This window comes from Echeneis naucrates, chromosome 6 (genome assembly GCF_900963305.1).
Source record: "Echeneis naucrates chromosome 6, fEcheNa1.1, whole genome shotgun sequence".
Classification (NCBI taxonomy): Eukaryota; Metazoa; Chordata; class Actinopteri; order Carangiformes; family Echeneidae; genus Echeneis; species Echeneis naucrates.
In genome coordinates, this window is record NC_042516.1 from 19,771,153 (window position 1) to 19,791,029 (window position 19,877).

Here is a 19,877-nt window from a genome sequence, read left to right on the forward strand (position 1 = left end):
AGCTTGGGAATGACCAAAGGAAGATTTATTGAGCTGGAGAAGTAAAAAGCTTGCTTTTGACAACTCTAATCTGGCTGCGTGGAAGATAGAAGATAGATCATCTCCCTCTAAATGTAATGGTTATTATTACTAGCAGTATCTTGGCGCTCCTGGCTGATCTAAATTTAAAAGGACCTTCCTCCCCAAAAGCCACAATCAAGATCTCGCCCCACACACTACACACATAAACAATGCTATCACACAAGCAAGCACTGGCATTGACCGTAATCCTGTTTTGTGAGGATTAGGCCTGCGTGGAGGTTTAGCTGATCACTGTATCTGTTTGACAGGTGGATCATGCATGAAGCATTCATTTTGACACACAGACCCCAGTGAATGAGTAAGATGTGCGGGCTACAAGCCCCCCACACAATGAGCAAAATCCAAAAACACGCCAGTCAGCACGCAACTGCGGTAAAAAAGGGTTACGGAGATAAATAGCTTTGATGTGAAGAAAGAAATCAGCGATGCATCAGCGCTTAGGGGATGTACAGTATGTGAAAGCAGACTATAAGGCACGGCTGGCTCTTTCAAATATTAATCATGAGAGAGAGAGAGAGAGAGAGAGAGAGAGAGATCGGGTGAGGGAGGTGGCAAAACACACATTTTCATGGTGCACGGTGAAGTGTTAATTAGAATTGTCTCTCATTGACTGGAATGGACTCGAATATGTCTGATGCTGTTTGTCAAAGGTTGGTCTGCTCAGATACATCCGTCATGACTTTCCTCTCTGTTGTCCCTCCAATTTCATTGTGCATTTCCTGGAAGAGAATAATTGCTTGTTGTGTCAGTGTTGACTTTTTCCTAACAATGTGTGATAGGTTACAAGGGTAAGGCAATAAGAAAAACAGCTCCATGTGAGTGTGTGTAAAAGACGTGTTTGCCAAAGGCTGAGGATGAGGAGAGCTGTACTCACGTGGAAGACATCATTTTCCCTTCACACACACGTGTTTGACAACTGTGAAGCGCAAAAACACACGAATGGAACACAGTTTCTTTCTATTTCTTACTATTTCTTGTGAATGCTGCCATTTCTTGCCATTTCCTCACCTTCCAGTGAAAACACAACAGTCACTGCAGACAGGAAACACATCTTGAGGATATTCAAGTAGCCCACTAGCTCGTTTGGGGAGGCATCTGGAAAAAAAAAAAAAAAGGACATCAGTGATTAGCACTGACTCATCGTGTTATTGAGCAGAACAGAATGAAATCAGGGAGGTGGAATTGGCTTTGGCTGATGGACTTTCACCTCCTCCCTGGGAGGAGAGGTGTTTAAACATTGATTGGGAAAATCATTAATTTGCTCAAGTATGCAGTATTGCAGGCAATCTATTGCCTTGGAATGATCGATGTCTGACCCACATTAACAGTCAAGTAGGGCAAACGCTGAACAAGCCACTTGTGGTATGTGTGTGGCCGTGTCATGTTTAAACTCGGTGTGTTATTTATTTAGATTAGAAATCCAGAAGGAGGTTGATTTGGAGAAGCCAAGGTTCCTGAAGGGAAAATCCAGTTCATTTTCTGCATCGTGCAAATATTTGGAGCAGCTCCAAAAGCTTCACGGTGATAAAAACATCCTGAGAATGAAGGAATCATCACATCGATAGATAAATATTATGTATATAACATTAATGTCAGAGACACAGGATCTCACCAATATGTTTATAATGTGAATACATGTGTGTAATGTTATGGGGGTCACCGCAGAATGAATTCTTTCAGCTCACATATTCAGCTGCAGCTTCGCTGTTTAGGTTCGGTCTCATCTTTTTTTTTTTTTTTTTTTTTCCTCCACAAACTCTGGTGAACTAGCTGCAGGCTTCTGACGCCGCAGACACACGTTAGCAAACCACAAACAAACCTAGTGGACCGTAAACAGCCAGATTCTTACCTTTCAAACCAAAGCAGTCGAGCGCAGTGACTTTTACAGACAGCTGTGTTTCAAGCCGCAGCCTTTGTCATGATCGCTGCCAAGGAAATGCCAGAAACGATGGCTGGGAGTCAATACCCTTCTGCCACCGCAGATAGGCAACTAATTACATGATGGACGCAAACAGGTATGAGATCCTTTAAGGGACAGGCCTGCTGTTCTGTGGGCATATATAACTTCCGCTTCAGTTGTCTTTTAATTGATTGCTATCTCGAGCCAACTCAAAGGAGACCGAACGCTTGACTTAAATTCACCACCGACTCCGCCGGCTGAATGGTAATCTCTTTATTTCTGCTCCAGCCAATTTGCCTGTGCCAACTTTTCAAGGTGACCATAAAATCAGTGTCTGTGTTTACAGTTTGCTTCCTCTGACCCAACCAAAGGGGAAAGTGAGAAAAAAAACAAGAGAGAATGTATTCAGCTGCTTAAATCTGGCTACCCTTTCGGATTCTATCTAAATTTTAAATGAATTCAGCAGCTATAGCAGTGTGTGTGTGTGTGTGTGTGTGTGTGTGTGTGTGCGTGCGTGTGTGTGTTTTTTTTTTTTCCTCCGAAGCTGCAGTGACACATGCTTTAAATTACAGCAGCGATTCATACCTCTGACAGGCTTCCTCTCCGTAACAAATAGCAGGTATTATAAAATTCACAAACTATCTGCATACCAAACGATTCCCTCAAAGTGGAAGCGATGTGCATGACACGAAGTTGCGTTTTGTAAGTTTAAGAATATTTCAAATACCATTAGCCATTAGTAGAAAAACAAGTTTAAAAAAAAAAACCCAAACCACCAACCTCCAAAACATTTCACAACTTTTTTTTTTTTTTTTTTTTACCCCAAGTGAAGGAGACAGTCAGAGCTGTGGTCAGGGCAGGGTGGTCCTGCACCCCACAGGTGAAGGTGATCCCAGCGTCCAAAGACTGCCTCTCCGGGAGAAGAAACACACTGAAGAGGTAAACTTCCTGTCTGTGGATGTCCATCAACTGGAAACATTCAGGCTGGTTAGACGGCATGGAGTTCACCAGCCAATCTGAGGACAGCAGGGCTCCATCGGTCACATTGTTGGACCGGTTACCTCGAGGGGTAACGGCAGGAAGGGTGCAATTAGTGACTGACAGGTGATCAATATTGGCTGCGGCGCTCTGGTAGGTCCAGGTGAGGGTGAGCTTAGAGGGGTGGAATCCCCCAGTGAGGCAGAGGAGAGCCCATCGACCAGTCTGCTCGTTCGGGGGTATCTGGAGGGATATTTTAGGAGCCAGAGGTGGTGCTAGTTTTGGAGGATGAGTCACGAACAAAGCAAAAACATCACATGAGAGTCACATTAGAAAACCAGGACATTGCAACCAAAAAATAATCATAGGCAGCAAAGGAAAATAGGACAGAAGTATGAAAAGAGTATTAGTCATAATGTAGCCATCTACACAAGGAAAAGAACACGGGTAAAAATGGGCAAATTGATGCGGCTAGATATATATTTATATAAATGCAGGCAGCACAAAATGATGCATCAGAAGAACGTTCTGGGTAAAGAAAAAAAAATGCATAATTTAAGTCTATTCTTCTAAATTGCTTCTCAGAATCATCCTGCCATTACCACCCCTTCTATCATCCCTCTTACTGCTTCTTGTTCGACTTCTGCTACTGCTATCTCTCATTAGCATTGTGCTGCATGTTACCTGAGATATCTACAAGACAGTTTCACTGGACCAAGCAAAGAAATGATGTAAAATATTTAATAACATATAGAACTGATCTAGTTAGGTGGAGAAATAGATATAGAAAACAGATCTTAAACCAAATAAATCTGGAAAGAAATGTTTCAAGAAGAATGAAAGGGTAAAGAAATGTGCAATATCAATTGCTATTTGGCAAAGCCCCCCCCCCCCCCCCCCAAAAAAAGAATCTTTTCTTCCGCATGGAAGATTTCCACATAATAATTTAGCCATCCCTCCCTGCCTTGTTTTCTGGTGAGTTTCAATTCCCTGGGCAAGATCAATACGAGGCACTGAGCATGGCGCCTGGGTGATTATTTCTAGATCTGTCATGAAACTGCTCAGGCAAAAAGATGAACTCTGAGGGAATTTCACATGACTTGAATTTTTATAGATCGGGCTGATTTCTGTGGCCGGTCCTCTTATGGTGATGCACGGATTGCACGGTGCACACCGCTGCTGGCTTACTCACTAAACATGGCAGCTCTGGTTCACAGAAGATAGAAATGAGACACAGTTGCCAGTGTGGGAGCAGCACCAAAGCAAAGCAGGCTCTTGTGAATCAGAGGCATGTTGATTTCTGAAACTAGCCATTTGTTTCTCACCTATGACAATCAGCTCGGTGCCGTTTCCCTGCTCCGGGTCTCTCTGCAGGACGTTGACCTCACATAAATACTGGCCAGAATCCTCCAGTGCAACCTGAGTAATCACCAGGGAAGACGTTTGGTTCTTCTCTACAAAGATCTGCCTGGATGACTTTGGGATGAGCTTCTTTTCCGGCTTCATTTTGAACCACTGAACCCCGTACTTTAGGGATTCAACTTTGAAATGACAGGTCAGGATTGCCGTTTCACCTCGCATCACAGTGAGAGAGGGAGGATACTGTCTAACCCTCAGTCCCTCCGGGGTCGCTGTCAGGGCTGACGACAGAGCCATTAATACAACATGTCATAAAAGGAACTTTTAAAAAGTGCAGAGCAGACCTGCAGGTCAACTACAAATACTTTAAATGTGTGTTTAGCATGTCAGGGTGACAGCTGGGACCAAAGTTTGCCAGACAGACAGAAAAACTAACACCCGAAAGAACAAAATTGAAAGTAATTTGCGAGCAATTTCACAATCCACGCAGCACTTATTATTGAAGGGCTCCCAATGCAATAAACTTTAGCTAACGGTAAACATCTTTTATTTTTTTTTTTCAACTGACGCAGCCACACTTCACTATATAAGATTTCAACAGCTGTAGAATAGCTATTTGATTGTTGTGATTGCTTGTCCAGCTAAATGTGATTTTTAAATTTGATGATAAAATACTGCAGAGGAGATAAGCAAAACACTCATCAGCAAACACAAAAATTTTGCCTGCTTTTCCCCACCTACCACTTTTATTCATTAAAGGGAGCGCAGAGGCAAGACCTATTCTATATATATATATATATATATATATATTTAAAGTCAGGCCTGGCCGCAACATTACTCACTTACTATTGTGACTCATAGCAGGAACTGATTATTATCACAGGCAACTCATTTTCAAGGAGTTATAGCGTAAATCTCACTTCATTACAAAACGTGAACATCAAACATTTGAGCTGACTGAAATTATGGGAAAGATTAGCTCAACAGATATTATCAAACACGAATAACTGAACATTGGGTAGCAGTTTTTAGAAAGACATTTTCCAACGCGACTGACCTGATGCTTGGTCTGCAAACAAAAGAAGCAAACACAGGTGAGGCAGTTTGGCCATGGTGCTGCTGTTGTTCCTCACTCCAAGCCTGAGAGGTGAAACCATTTCTCAGGGACTCTGAAGCCCCGAAGACTTGTTGTGCTTTTCAGATCTGCTGCCGTCAGCTTGTTTTCGGTTGCAGTCTTGGGGTTAGAGGTTCGGGTTCATTAATAGGTCACGCATCAACAGAAACCTGAATTTCTGTGACTGAAACAGAACAAAAAAATAAAACAAACAAACAAACAAAAAAACAACAACAACACAGTCCCCCCCACAAAAAACTATACTACTTGTGTTTTGGCAAACTAAATAGGCAATCCATCTGCAAGCTGAATGAAACCACAATGCAACTTTTAGAACAGTTATATTTCTGCAGGTCTCTTTGTCTGTAAATGTGTTAAAAGAAAAAATGTGGGAAAAAAAAATCGTATTTACTTATTACTTATGACTGAATTAAAAAAAACAAACTGAAGGCCACTGAAGGTTTGTATTTACAGATATTTGAAGAAAAAATTGTTATTAACGAAGCAGTACGGGTTAAAACGAAGTAAAAATGATGAAAACGCCGATATTTTGAGGTTGTTTACAAAAGGTAACTCATTCTTTCTTCTTGTTTAGAGGATTTGCAGCACATTACAGGATGTGTTGATATATTCCACAACCCTTGTTTGGAATTTGGCTTTTGAGTTTTTCTTGTGTAAGAGCTGTAAATATCTTGAGTGGCCTAATGAGCTACTGTGTAATGAATTCAGAATCATCTTGGGACTGTGTCTGTGTGTGTCTGTGTGTGTGTCTGTGTGTGTGTGTCTGTGTGTGTGTCTGTGTGTGTGTGTCTGGGTGGGGGGGGTGTCGTCTACTGATGCTAGGTGTAATCATCATCAGAAAATGTTTCTCTCACTAAGAGTTTAAAAATGTCAAGTTCAATTGAGGGAAACAGACAAACTCAAATGTGTCTCAGTAAATAGAAATCTATAGAGAGCCCACTGTGTAAAAACTGCTGTAATTGCGGTGACTTGAAGGGACATGACTTTGTTTTTATCTTCAGTTTGTTTTTTTTATAGCTAATATCTACAGATGTGACCCGACTGGACTCGGTGAGAGATATTTACATCTCTTGAGAAGACCTGCTGCAATTGCATATCATCCATAATAACAGATTTAAAGTGACCAATATGTCTAATTCAAAGTGAAGTGATGCTGAGTGCCCTTTTAAATATCATCACGGTGAAAGCAGGAAATGTGAAATCACAATGTTAGATGATGCTTTCTTTGAAACTTTTGTCATTTCAATGTTACTTCACACAACACAGTTTCATAAAGTCACCCTCAAGAGACATGGATTTAAACTAAGAGTAAAATATAATAAAGATTCTGAGGCCTCTTGTTTCTGGCTATGAACCAGCAAGAAATGAAAACTACAAACATAAAAACAGTCTGTTTTGATCACAACAGATCCTGGCAAACTAGATAATAATCATTTATTTTCAAATTTATGACTGATAATGAACTACAGATCATATCTATTATGAAGTTATAACCCACTAATAACATTTACATCATTTGCTGAAAAGTGATTTGCTATGAAGCGTTTATTGTGACAGTGTCTCGTCAAACAAAAACATTCAGACATTCATTTTAATAAAAGGAAAAAAAAAAATCTTTTTTTTTTTTTTAGCAAACACAACAAAAACTGTGAGTCTTTACTCAGCAGGAAGCAAAAAGCAAGCTCACCTTCTTTCTAACCACAGGGGCCAAGAGATAGCCGCGCTCCCAGCAACAAACCACACACAGCGAGTTCTGTTAAAAACAAAACTGCTTTTTATTTTGATTTTTTTTTTGTTTCCCTCCATTTGATATCATTTTAAACTCCACTTGATGGATTTTGAAAAAAAAAAAAAAAAAAAAAAAAAGGAAATAAGGAGACAGACTCCAAAAATAAAAGTCAAAGAAGACAAGTTCAGCAACTCAAATAATCAAAAAGTACAATCATCGCTTCACAACACCAAACATCTGTCAGTGTGGAAGACAAATGTTCTGTTCCTTTCATATTTTTTTTTTTTCCATCTTGTGTTTACATTGATGAGATCTTGACAAATGTAATGAAATCCTATAATTCGGGTCTGAATGAACCAAACGTCTGCTCAGTGCAGATCAGACAATGGAGATGCATACATGCTGTTTAATGCTCACATGAGAAGTCCCTTGAATTATTCACGATCACTGTGGAGCTCAACACGCTCTTGCACATAGAGGCACATGTATGCACACTCAAATACACGCAAAATGCTTACACACTCACACACACAAGCACACCGTTTGTGTCTTTTATCAGCAATGGCACAGTGGACAGACATGGACTGCTAAAGGGTGGCAGAACATTTTTTTAGAGGTTATCTCCACAAAAAAAGAAATGGTGGACAGGAAGAATGAAGGAAACTTTGTGTGTGTGTGTGTGTGTGTGTAGACTGAGAGAGAGAGAGCGAGAGAGTAGGTAGAAAAGAAGGGGCGAGAGAGAGGGAGATGGCTTCCACATTCAACACTAACCTAAGCCAACTAATTTCCTCAATTATACACTGAGGGTTCTCTTCTGGTAAAAATTTGTTATTAGTTTCCAAATGAGACATTTTCCATTACTCTGCAGCAGGAGTTGCTGCAGTCTGTTCGCTGTTATTGCCCTCTTGAGGCGCAGAGCACATGGCCCACCCCTATCACACATCCTGTCATGTAGCCCTGCCTCCAGCGCCCCTCACCCAGTAATAAGCCACTTGTAGCCCGAATCGGTAACTCCAATGCAGCCCGGCATCCTTGCCATTTCATAACTGTAATATAAATCAGCACAAAAACACCAGTTGGTGCTGTCACTTTTGAAAGAAATCCAAGTTCCCCCTGTCAGTTCTCAGCACCACAACCAATATTTACCCTTCGGTTGATTGACAAGGAAAATGCCAGGCGTGGGCTTGTGATTCAGAGAGGCCAAGTAATGGGACTCTTTCTATGTTGGAGATGTGAGGTGGGCGACTTAATGACTACGGGAGACACGGTGGGCGAGATGCCTCCATTGTGTTGCATATGGCTCGAGCAAAACGTTGCCTTTCGCTCAACTGGTGAAGTACGACACCGTGTTAATTAGCCAGACGCTCCTGTTCTTACAGAGGTGAGTGATTGACAGGACGCCATCTGTGGTAGCGGCGAGAAAGAGGGCGAGGCCGGTGGCTGTATGGACCTACATCTTCGATGCAAGCGGAGGCTGTAAATATATACATAGCACCTGAACCGAACGACGCACAAGGAATCTGACTAATTTCAGCTAATGACACAAATCACAACACCACAATTAGCTCTATCTGTCTAGCTATCTATCTATCTGTTGATCCAAAATTGACATATTTTGATCTGGAACCTCATCTTCTGCCATGTGACTCTACAATGAACAAATCGGATGACATTTCAAACACCTGATGTGTTCACGGTTATGGAGACCTTGCTTGTCGTCGTGCTGTATACTAATATAGTCATTAGCTGTGGTAATGAAAAAGTACTGGACCTTAATAGACTTGAAACATTGACTTTGCCCATGAGAACTGAAATGAGCCTGTAGATAGTTGGTAAACAATGGATAATTAGGATAATATATGGGAATTAGGCATGCTTTGCAGTAAAGGACGTGAGCAGGGGATTTAGAGCCGTGATAATCATTCATATAGTCGCTCTGCATTGCATATCCTTTTGGTGTTCTGACTCTGCGGCTGCTGCCACATTGGCATTTTCTCATATTATTAAATTATAGTCTCTTTTTATATAATTTCTTACGGTTTATTGCATTCTCACACTTTATCTTTCCGTGTTTTACATCCAAGCACAAGCCTCTCGATACATAGTATCAACAGCTGCTGACATTCGCAACTGCAGAAATGATCAGATTATAGCTCTGCTAATAAAATATAGTGCATCACTGCAGCACCCAACCGAACGCACGTACAGTGTAAAAACACGGGGAGCATGTCGGCTGACACTTCATTATGTAGCAAAGCAAACAGCAAATACCAACCCGGATTTACTGGAAAAGAAAACGATTAATTCTTCACTCCCTGCATCTGAACCGTGGCTCTGAACGAATAGTTTACTGAGCTGACATTACAGCTTGCCCAAATAGTTTCAGAGAAGGGCTTAAAATCGATGTGCAATTAGGGGTGTCTTGTATCAGGCATGATGAATTATGCTCTCTGTTCTACGGCTGGTCTATAGACACTTGATCAATTGGGCTTCCAGGGGCCAACCAAGGCAGGCCGGGGAGAAATTGCTCTATTCCAAACCCATTCGGTCGAACATATTGATTAACCATTGCACTCTGTATTGAAGGTGTGTTCGGGATCTGTCCAATGTAGCAAGGGTGTTGTAGGAGGGGCGGCCTGAGCACACTGCCACACATAAAACAAGAGGTTCATTCAGACCTACGCCTCTTTTGCGATTCCCTATTCTCGCCTTTAAAGCGCCATAATTACTTCACTGTTTAACTGCAACAGCTCGGTAACAGTGTGCAGTATCTGTCCTTACACCTTGAAGAGCTTAATTACCTGACTCTTCTCAGCAAAGGCACAGTGATCCAAAACTGTTAAATATATTTCAAAGTGTTTTACAATCCCTGTCCTCAAAGTCCAAGCTGTAACACCTCGCTGCACAGCAAAAAGCCCCTCTTACTTAACGGCATAAATCCACCTCCTCTCAGGCTGGAAACCGTGTAAACCCATTCATTAAACCTGTCTATGAGCAAAATCAAATGCTGCCAATGTGCTACTTCTGTGAGTTTCAAACAATACTTTCTTGGCACCTTGTTAACAAAGATTCAGTAAACAGATTATCATAACCTTCAGCTGCAGGAGCCAATCAACATTTTCTCATCAGGGTGCAGCGAATGTAATTAGGGGCCGAGCAAACGTCTTGTTTATATCACTGTAAACTCACTGAACCCCAGTCGGGGTGTTATTTATACACTTCAAGTAGGCCAGACTGTGTTTGTGATCAAGGCTATGTTAATGCTATTCATATTACATAGTGCAACCATAAATAGTGCGCGGTTTTCCTCCCCCTGGGAAAGACCACAGAGCTCGAGTTTGGAAAGGCAACTCAATCATCTGTCTGTCTTCTCCCCCTGAATGGAAAGTTCACAGCCTGGTTAGTGTCGTTCCATCTCCCTCCGGCTCTCAGCGTCCGCCATCGGAGCAGGCACGTTCTCAAAAGCATCGTCATCTACCCTCAAATCGTGCACCCCGGGGATCCGCTGACTTCTTCCCAAACACTCACCAGTCTTCTTCTCTGACACCAAAAGTGTGACTCATTTACGTCATGAAAACGTCTTCTTTTGCTGGATGAGCTACGAGCTCGTGTTGCCCTCCTCCCCCATTTGGACCCATTACCCATAAACCCGAACATAACATACAATGTTTGCTTCTTATTTTTTTTTTTTTTCAAAATCCACCCATACACAAACACCGATGTGCTTTTTTTCAAACCCACACTGAGAAACATGACAGTATGTTATTTTTTTTTTTTTTGTTTTGTTTAGTTTTTTTTCTTTTTTTAACCTTTTCTTCAGTTTTTTGTTCTTTTCTTCATCAAGGACAGATTATGTTCATACAGATGTTATATTCCACTGACAAACCCAGTGGGACGCTGACATGGACAGGCATATGAGTGAGAAACGAGGACACCAAAAAAAAAAACAAACAAAAACAAACCTGCGTGAGAGGATGAACGGGTGACTGAGACAGAAAAGAGAAACAATGACTGAGCAGACCTGCTTTTGTGCTTGAAATGGAATCCATCGTTATTTTTGGAGCAACGAGGTGCATGCACAACAGCGTGTGGTCAGTCACATGTGACCACCCGACTACAATGCAGAGGGCAAGACTCTGGGTACAACATGTAGTGTGTCAACTCAAGGGCCACTTAAACAAAGCTTCACAATCATTGCAGAGTACTGTACACAGTAAAAGTACAACAACATACTTATTGGATGTATCTTGTTAATGGCAGATATTACACCACAGCTTTAACCATATCTGATACCTCTTGCACAGTAGAGTTAGGGGGGGGGGTTATTGCTGGTTTCAAACAAAATCAAAGAAAACACATTCACAACAGATTTAATACTGAGTAATTCCCCTTTAAGGACTCCGTAGTCAGGGTTCAGCTGAGGTGAACTCATCTCTCCATGCAGGCTCGTTATGGCAAATTTGCATATAGTCGCTGCATGTGAGTGGAGAAGTGTTTCAGGGGAGAAACGAGGGCCACGCACTGAATAAGGGCTTACCATCCACCGTTTGTGCTGTATAGGGAAAGCGGCTGGATAATTGTGCCATGTGGGGGGTTTTAGTGCCCATGCCTGTGTGGCAGGTACACACTGGTGCACCAGGGCAAGGTTGTCCTTGAAGAGGATTCCTGTCAGTGGCAGGATTGAGCTTGATTTATTGGAGGGGGCCATCATTGGCTGGCAGGAGGGACAAGTGGAGCCCAGGCTCCTTCACTTAGCCAGCCACAGGTAATGGCTAATTACATCTTTATCTCCCTGTGGTCCGGCCGAACAAGAACCGACTTGCAGCCGTGACCGGAGTGTTATGTCTATCCAAATCATTTATCGGGCCGGTCGGAGAGAGAAAAACTATAATAAGTGGACAAATATGCTGAAAATGTGTGCGTGATGGAGTTAACAGCATGACGAAAAAGTCCAATACATAAACTGTTAAAAATTATAAATTACATCATCATTCACCGCTTCTGGACTCAGATGAAATAATCCCTCGAACTGTTTCAAATGTGTTTTTAAAAAGCTTGTCATGGCAAAATAGAGCACACCACTTTGAAAACTTTACATCTTTTTTTTTTTGTTTGTTTGTTTTTTCCATTGTTGTCATTCAATGTGTGTGACTTCTGAGAGTAAAGTACAAAAAAATTATTTTTCCAACGCACAGCTCATTACCATCGGATGTTGTTCTTTTTTTTTTTTTTTTTAACTTGTTTTTTTTTTTCTCACATGGAATTACTATTCATAGTTATTCAAATACTTATTAACATCATCATCGGTAATATTATCAACACCAAAAAAGTAAAAGCAGGTAACCTTGCAGAGTAAAACAGACACAGTGCGGGCGGGGGGCGGGGGGGTGAGGGGGTTATGGTATCACAACAGGAACATCTCTAACCGGTACATGCTATCAACAAGCGACACATAGAATGGAGCTGCAGCTTTGAAACAGAAGATATTGTTGCCACGAGACAGTCTCTAGCTGCTTCAGAAGACCGGAGCGTGGTCGAGGCCGATGGGAGCTGTTGTTCGGCACCAGGCAACTTGAGGTCGCCAGCGTGGCCTCAGTACTGCATATATTTACACTGGGGGGGGGGCGTGACACAGAGCAGAGAACACTATAGCGATGCCAAGGGCGACTAGAGACGGCACATTGAACAGAGGGGCGAGGGTGGCTAAAAAGGTTTGGGTAGTGAGGGGGTCTACATGCGAAACCTTGGTATAAACCCCCGCCCCCCCCAAGTTACATAAAGGGGTAGTTAAGACTGACGCCATCACCACCCAGCCTTTTTTTTTTTTTTAAATACATTTTGACATCATTCATAGCAGCTTCACTGCTACACAGTTAAAATCAAAACGCCATACATGTTGGGTGTATGCTTGTGTATGCGTGTGTGTGTGTGTGTGTGTGTGATCAAACGGTGACGCTTCACATGGCCACCAAATAGACATTTTTCAAAAGGTCACATGACCATCAGTACCACATTATTATTTCCATAAATATCCACCACAATATCGTGATTTCATGTATAATTTCCATAAGGCAAACATTGTAGGTCAGTCATTAGTCTATGTAGTATTTTACATAAAGGATCGTCCATTTGTTAGATTATCTATTTTCTCATTGATCACTGACACTATAATCATTATTATACACTCGCTATCAACATCAGCCTAGTGGTAATAATGAGGGGATAACAGGGCGAGAAGGGAAGTACCAAGTCAGACAAATCTGCAAGGCATTCTGGGGGACAAAGACAGACTGTGCGTGTGCGAGAGCGAGGAAGATATCAGGAGATAATGACAATGAGTTGACCTCAAAATTGAACTGAGGGTGCTGGGGCTTGGGTGGTGGTGGTGGTGGTTGGGGGTTTTGGGCGGAGGGGGGGGTTGATGTGGCCGTGTGTTTGGTACATGACTCAATGGCTCCTGGTATAATGCATATTCTTTTTGTTCACAGTGATGGGTTCATAATTAAAGAATTTCATTTCCTTCTTCCTTCCGTAGAGGGGGGAGATAGGGAGGGACGATGGGGGAGGGGAAGGGAGGGGACTAGGGACAATTCCAGATGGAACTCGATCTTTTACACCTTCACCAGAAAAACGGCAGAGAGAGAAACCCAAACACACACGCCGACACCCATCCCTGCGTGTAAACCGGTCCCTCGCCCCTGTATGGCCCCCGGTCCTGGATGAACAGAGGGAACAAAAATTATATTCTAAAAATTCTAACTACATTTCCCATAATCCAACATCAAAATTCATATTTCTTCTCTATGGATTGCCATTTAAGATCATTATCAGCGGAGAGCGAGCAAAATACAGAAGGCATTGACATAGGTCCAAGTTTTGGTTTTGATTTAAAACTACGGTGATTTTGTGTGACTCATTCGCCATAAAAAGTATTTTAGGGCAGAAAGTTGCATCCTAAATGAAAATAAGTATAAACAATGTAAAGTGACAGCGTAGGGATGCAGCAGTCCCAGAAATGGGCATGTTTTGGGTAACAGCATGTTGATGTTGAAAGGCTACATGTGGCATTTTTAAATAGCAAACAAAGACATGCAAAAACAGGAAAAACTAAATTCTGGTGAGGCGGTGACACTGAGAGACGGCACATGAACAGAAATGCCACAAAAAGTAACCGATTATTTCCTGTGGCCGGTGCAGAGCAGAAATGGGTTTGTTGTGTTCTAACGGTGGAAAGAGTAGATTAGGAAGGAAAGGGGAGGCAGAGAGACAGATGATGGAGAGATAGGCTGACAGAAGTGCCAGTGCTGGTGGAAAAAAAAGAACAGGAAGATGTATGGGCTTGACGGGAGAGTGAATCATTGAAGGGAGACTGGCCGAGATAATGGGTAAAGGAAAGAAAGAAGAAAAGGGGATAGATGAAGGACTCACTTAAGATGGTAATGCTGAATGCACTAGAAAGGGGGAGGTGGGGGGGCTGCGTGGAAATGGAAGGGTAGGAAATCGTTCTTTGGGGATGGTTAAACGGTTAATGTGAATTGGCCTCGAAAAGAAATGACAACTTCTTGGGTAACGGGACAAAGCAGACAGACAGACTGTGCGTGTGCAGGAATGTGTATAGAGGAGAGATGGAGGGTGAGGGCGCGAGAGAGGGAGATGGTAATATAGGCAAGCAAAGCTTTAATGGGGCGGAGAATAAGGAAAATGGGAAGAAGGAGGGAGGGAGGGGGGGGGGGGAGGAGACGCTGTTCGGCGTGCAGAGCAAAAATGAGATCGGACGAAGGGGAAAAACAGTGTGTCGTTGCATATGTATCGTTCTGCGGTAGCGTGTCATGTCTGTTCAGACTCTTGTGCGCTGAGTGATAGTCGCGTGAGATAAATTTGAGTGCGGTTATGTGTTTTGGAAAGCTTGGGCTGGCGCACTCGCTGTCATCGTGTGTGCGTGCACCCGCACAACGCTCTGTGTGATAACTTACGAAACAGCAGCATGCTGGCGTTGGAAGCACCCAGACCGTTCCAGGCGAAGCAGGTGTAGTTGCCAAAGTGTTTCTCTGTCACATTGCTGAACAGCAACAGCGAGCGCGTCTTCTCGTTTTTGATCGTCAGGGTGTTGTCACTTTCTACCAGCCTGCGTGGCGGTGGTGGTGGTGGTTGGGGGGGCAAAAAAGTGGAGGAAGGAAGTAGGCAGAAAAAGAGAAAAAGAATATGACAAGAAAAGAGATAACGACAAAACATCGCACCTAGTGTGACTCAACTCTAAAGAGAGTTGGGTTTTTTTTTGTTCTTCTCTCCAGAGACAACAACGCAACTCAGTCCCCCCCCCCCCCCCCCCGTCCCCCCCGTCCCCCCACCCTCTGTCTCACCTTGTGATCATACTGAAATCTAACAGTCCATAAATAACAGAGACCTCCTGCTAGGGCCCATTATACTGTATTAACAGGCTGACAAAGGCCTGTCTAAGTACCTCTGCATCGTGTTTTGCCTTACGCCAAAACGCCCAACTCGTCTGTGTTCTCTGTGGCTTTTAGAAACTTCAAAGGACAGTCTATGTAAACTCTTTTATTTGAATCTCTCTCCGGAGATGGCAAGAGCAGACCTGATCATTTCACACCTGTTCCAATGTCAGGAGTTAGCCAAATGGGTCGTAGCTGAGACAACAAGCACAGCATGCTAGAAAAAAATATTTCAAAAACAGCTCACGTCTGAGGGACTGTGTCTTTTTGCATGTTTTGTAGATATTTTCCCTAAATAAAGACATCCTCCCACACAAAAAACAACATTGAAACCCCTTCATCAAATTGTGCATCACAGCCAACATCTGTAATGATGAACAGACCAAGCCAATTTCCTTCTCTGGCTAAAAATGTGTTGCTGCTTCCTGACCTTTACGATTATCATGTAAGACTAAAAATGAACTCAAAACGTATTTGTTCTTATTAATCTATTTGCCGGTTTCTGTTTTCAGACCAGTGAATTGGCAGAAATTTATTCTGCTGCTGCTGCAGTGAGACATGGACCCACCAATGCCAGTCTCACAAAGCAGAAATACAAGGAAAAGCCACATCGTTGAAATGAAAAGAAGTTGAGCTTGAAAATGTTTTTTTTTTTTAGGCTGGCTTTCTAGTGAATGTGCTGAAAGTATCAAGCAAGCACTGCACTCATTGCAGATCTCACCTATGATCATCTCTGAACCACTCGAAAGAGGCTGGCGGGACCGCCATGGCTTCACAGCGCAAGATGGCCGTCTTACCCAAGTGGGCTGGCATGTTCTTCATGTCTGTGATCATGGGAGGATCTGGCAGGAAAAGAAAAAAGGAAGGAGGAGAGAAAAGGACAAACACAAGCAGGGATTTCAACAATTAGTATACATCTGCCTTCGCTGGGAAGTTAAGTCAGGTCAGCCCAGGTTGGCCTGCAAGGTTGAAAACCCCCCCGAGAGAGAACAAAAATTAAGATGTATGAATTCATACATATTAACACAACTACAGTATTTACATATATAATGAATACATCATTGTGCTATAACGGAGGTGTGGGTTGAATTATCACCACTGGGCTTCTGTGGGGTACTTACAGTTGACTGTGACTTTGACCTTGCGCTGATCGGGCGGAGCCACGCCGTTGTTAGTGATGCATTCATAGTCCTCGGCCTGTTGCCTCTTGATCTCTGTGATGTCTAGAAACTCTCCCTCACTCACCAACCCATCTGCTGACAGGAGGTAACATGTCAGGAGTCACCGTATATCAAATGGGAGGTGACTGAGGCGGCTGATTTCGGGTTTACTGCTTGAGTTACAGCCGTGCGTGGGCCGACGCGCTTCACTCTGACAGTTGAGTTCAGAGCAATTGAAAGACGGCAGTCCATATAAGACATGAAGACACATCAAACGTATGTAAACCGTATTATTGGAATATTTCTCGTGTAGCAACAAACAGGACTGGTTGCTACTGTATGCTGAACATCTATATCAAGATATTCGTGGGCAAAATGATTTAGCAATGCAAAATTACACATCATGTCAATCAACGTTAACGCAATGAAGGGTGCAATTAGCTGTCAGACAAAAGTCTACATTTAATTATTATTTGCTGGTTGGAATTGTTAAGGCAGCGCGGCGGCATAGTAGTTAGGGCCTTTGCCCCACAATAATGGGGACCTGTCCAAGGTGACCACTTGCCCAATGTCAGCTGGGATCTGTTCCAGCAAACCCCCGTGGCCCGGAAACATAAGCGATAGAAAATGAAAATGAATGAATGGAATCATTAACCATGAAACAACAATGTGACATTAACAAGAATACAAGAATACAATTTGACACAACACACACACCCACACACACACAAAAATGACACTGAATTATTACAAAGTCTTAATGAAACATCTGTTACAAAGAACTTCAATCATATTCGTCTCATAATCCAAAAAAATGGCCTCAGGACGGTTTGTTCAGAGCAGTAATGGGTCAGTTGGCAAATGAATCGAAGTAAATAAACATGGTTTGGCAGCAGTGACACCATTACTTTTACAATGTCAGGGTAAATTGCAAGCTTTGCTTCCAAGCGGTGGACACACCAGGGGGTGACAGCTTGTTCACTAAATTATATAGTGAGAAGAATATTTGGCTGTTATTTGATGTTGACAAACTCCCAGGTGCCCCCAAAACCGAATTAGCCAGTGTCGCACTTTTACTCCTTTTCCTCCAGCGAGAAACAGCCACAGAATCTCTTCAGGGGGGAGTGCTGATTGGACGAGCTACAAGTTATTGCTCCTTGATGTGAAGGGAATGGATGTTGGTGGTGTTATTGGATCGACGGCAGAAAGAGAGAGAGCGAATGAGTGAGCGGTCGCCCCCTCCCCTCCTCTCTTCCTCTTCCTCCCTGCATGTCTTAGCAGCCAGCTGTCTCACATGCCTCCGAAACCATTAGGGCCTTTTTTTCCCCGCTCCTTTACCCCATTAAAGAAGTCAGACTGTGGAACACGACATAATATATAATCTCAGCACTAACAAGGAAATCCAGCTCTTAAATTGCTGCTCACTTTTCCCTCTCAAAGCCCCCAAAACGCACACAAAACCACTGTCAATCAGTGGACCTTTGCGTCCCCCTCACAAACACACAACCGGCTTCTGAGGACATTTGTAAGCAACACGGGTACCAACACACACACACACACTTATGCGTGCGCACACAAAGAAACTAAACGCCACGATTATTCCTGTCAGAGATTAGCGCGGCGGTTCTAATTGAAGATTATACTGGAGGATTATTAGTGCGGCTACTGAGCTGGAGACGATTATTTGCAGCTGCGGCGGCAGAGGCCGTGCAGTGAGCGACACCCGCAGTGATGGCTGCGTTTGCCGTTCGAGCAAGTGTGGGCAGGCACAGGGTGACGGGGTGGGGTGGGCACAGCAGTGTTATCCACTCATTCCATTAGTCTAATAAATATAGCTCTCTTGTGACAAGTTTGTCAGAAAGGACTGGGATGGGTGGGTGGGGGCACAAAGGAGAAAAAAGGGCGAAAATACATGAAATTACACACAAGGCTGTTGAACTTGACTTCTGGAAAACAAGAAGCACAAAGAAAGTAGAAAAAAATAAATAAATAAAACTGAAGCAACTAAGTGCTAAAGAACGCATTACAGCGTGAAAACATCGAGCCAGAGAGAGAGCAAGACTGAAAGAGATATACGAATGAAAAGGCAGAGCGAAAGGAGGAAAAAAGAGAGGTGAGAAGCAGTGCGAAAGATGTCGAGTTCAGTATTTGATCTGCTTGCTTCCTTCACAGCCTTACCTACTGTACGTGTGATGTAATATGTCAGTGCAAAGCAGCCCTTTAACTCACCCTTTCTTTCCCTCCCTCTCCGTCCCCAGAGATCTCTGGACCTGCATCGTACACTTCTTCCCACTTTGGTGGGAGATCATATTTGACTGCCGGCCCCTGGCACTCCTACAATGGTCTGTAAAATACAGCTCCATCAACCACTTATGGCTTTTAAAGGAGCCTGACTCCTGACCACCAGAGATAGTTGGATTGCACCTGAGAAGAGCGGAGGAGGAAGGGGGGGTTGTGTGAATGAGAAGAGGGGGAAAATGGATCAGGGGCTCTGGCCTGCCCTACGGTGAAACTGTGCTTTATTTTCCTGGCAGCACTCTGAGCATGACTACATCATCAGGGCACTTGATTTCTCTGCTCCTCTTATCCATTTCCATTACAAAAACTACTGTCAAGGCAGAGAGGTCTGACGTCGGCATAGAACAGAGAAATGTGGACAGGCTGAGAAATTGAAGAACGTGTTATTTTGAGACGTGATCACCTGAGTTGTTGAGTCAAAACAAGCTAAAGTTGAATTTAAAACCAGAGGGTCACTTTGCCTTGGCTCTTTCCCCATGTCTAAAATTACTCCATAGCTCTCTAAATATTTTATTCCGCAGTCTGACCATTCTGGGATTATTATTATTATTTTTTTTTGTTTTGTTTTTAACGGCTGATAACTATGCATGCAAATATTATTATATGTCATTGAAAAGCCCAACAAATTCATCCACTTTTCTGTGGAGACTGAAATAGATTGCGCTTCTGTGCAATAGAGCTCCATTGTTGTCCAAACGCAACTAGAATAATCATGCATGAGCAAACCTGTGGCACCGTGACATGTACCTTTACTATCCTGCCGGTAGTCATTGTGGTAAATCCTGAG

General features: G+C 43.0%; 1 protein-coding gene across 1 annotated transcript in view; it reads right to left on the reverse strand.

The window, feature by feature from the left end:
• Nucleotides 1-12,987: 12,987 nt before the first annotated feature.
• iglon5 (IgLON family member 5) overlaps nt 12,988-19,877 on the reverse strand; it is an 87,155-nt gene continuing 80,265 nt past the window's right edge. The window contains exons 5-8 of the mRNA XM_029504493.1: nt 16,754-16,885; nt 16,354-16,474; nt 15,156-15,307; nt 12,988-13,897 (exon numbers count right to left, since the gene is read on the reverse strand). Coding sequence (XP_029360353.1) covers nt 13,794-13,897; nt 15,156-15,307; nt 16,354-16,474; nt 16,754-16,885 — 509 coding nt within the window. The 3' untranslated portion in view covers nt 12,988-13,793. The remainder of the gene's footprint in view (nt 13,898-15,155; nt 15,308-16,353; nt 16,475-16,753; nt 16,886-19,877) is intronic.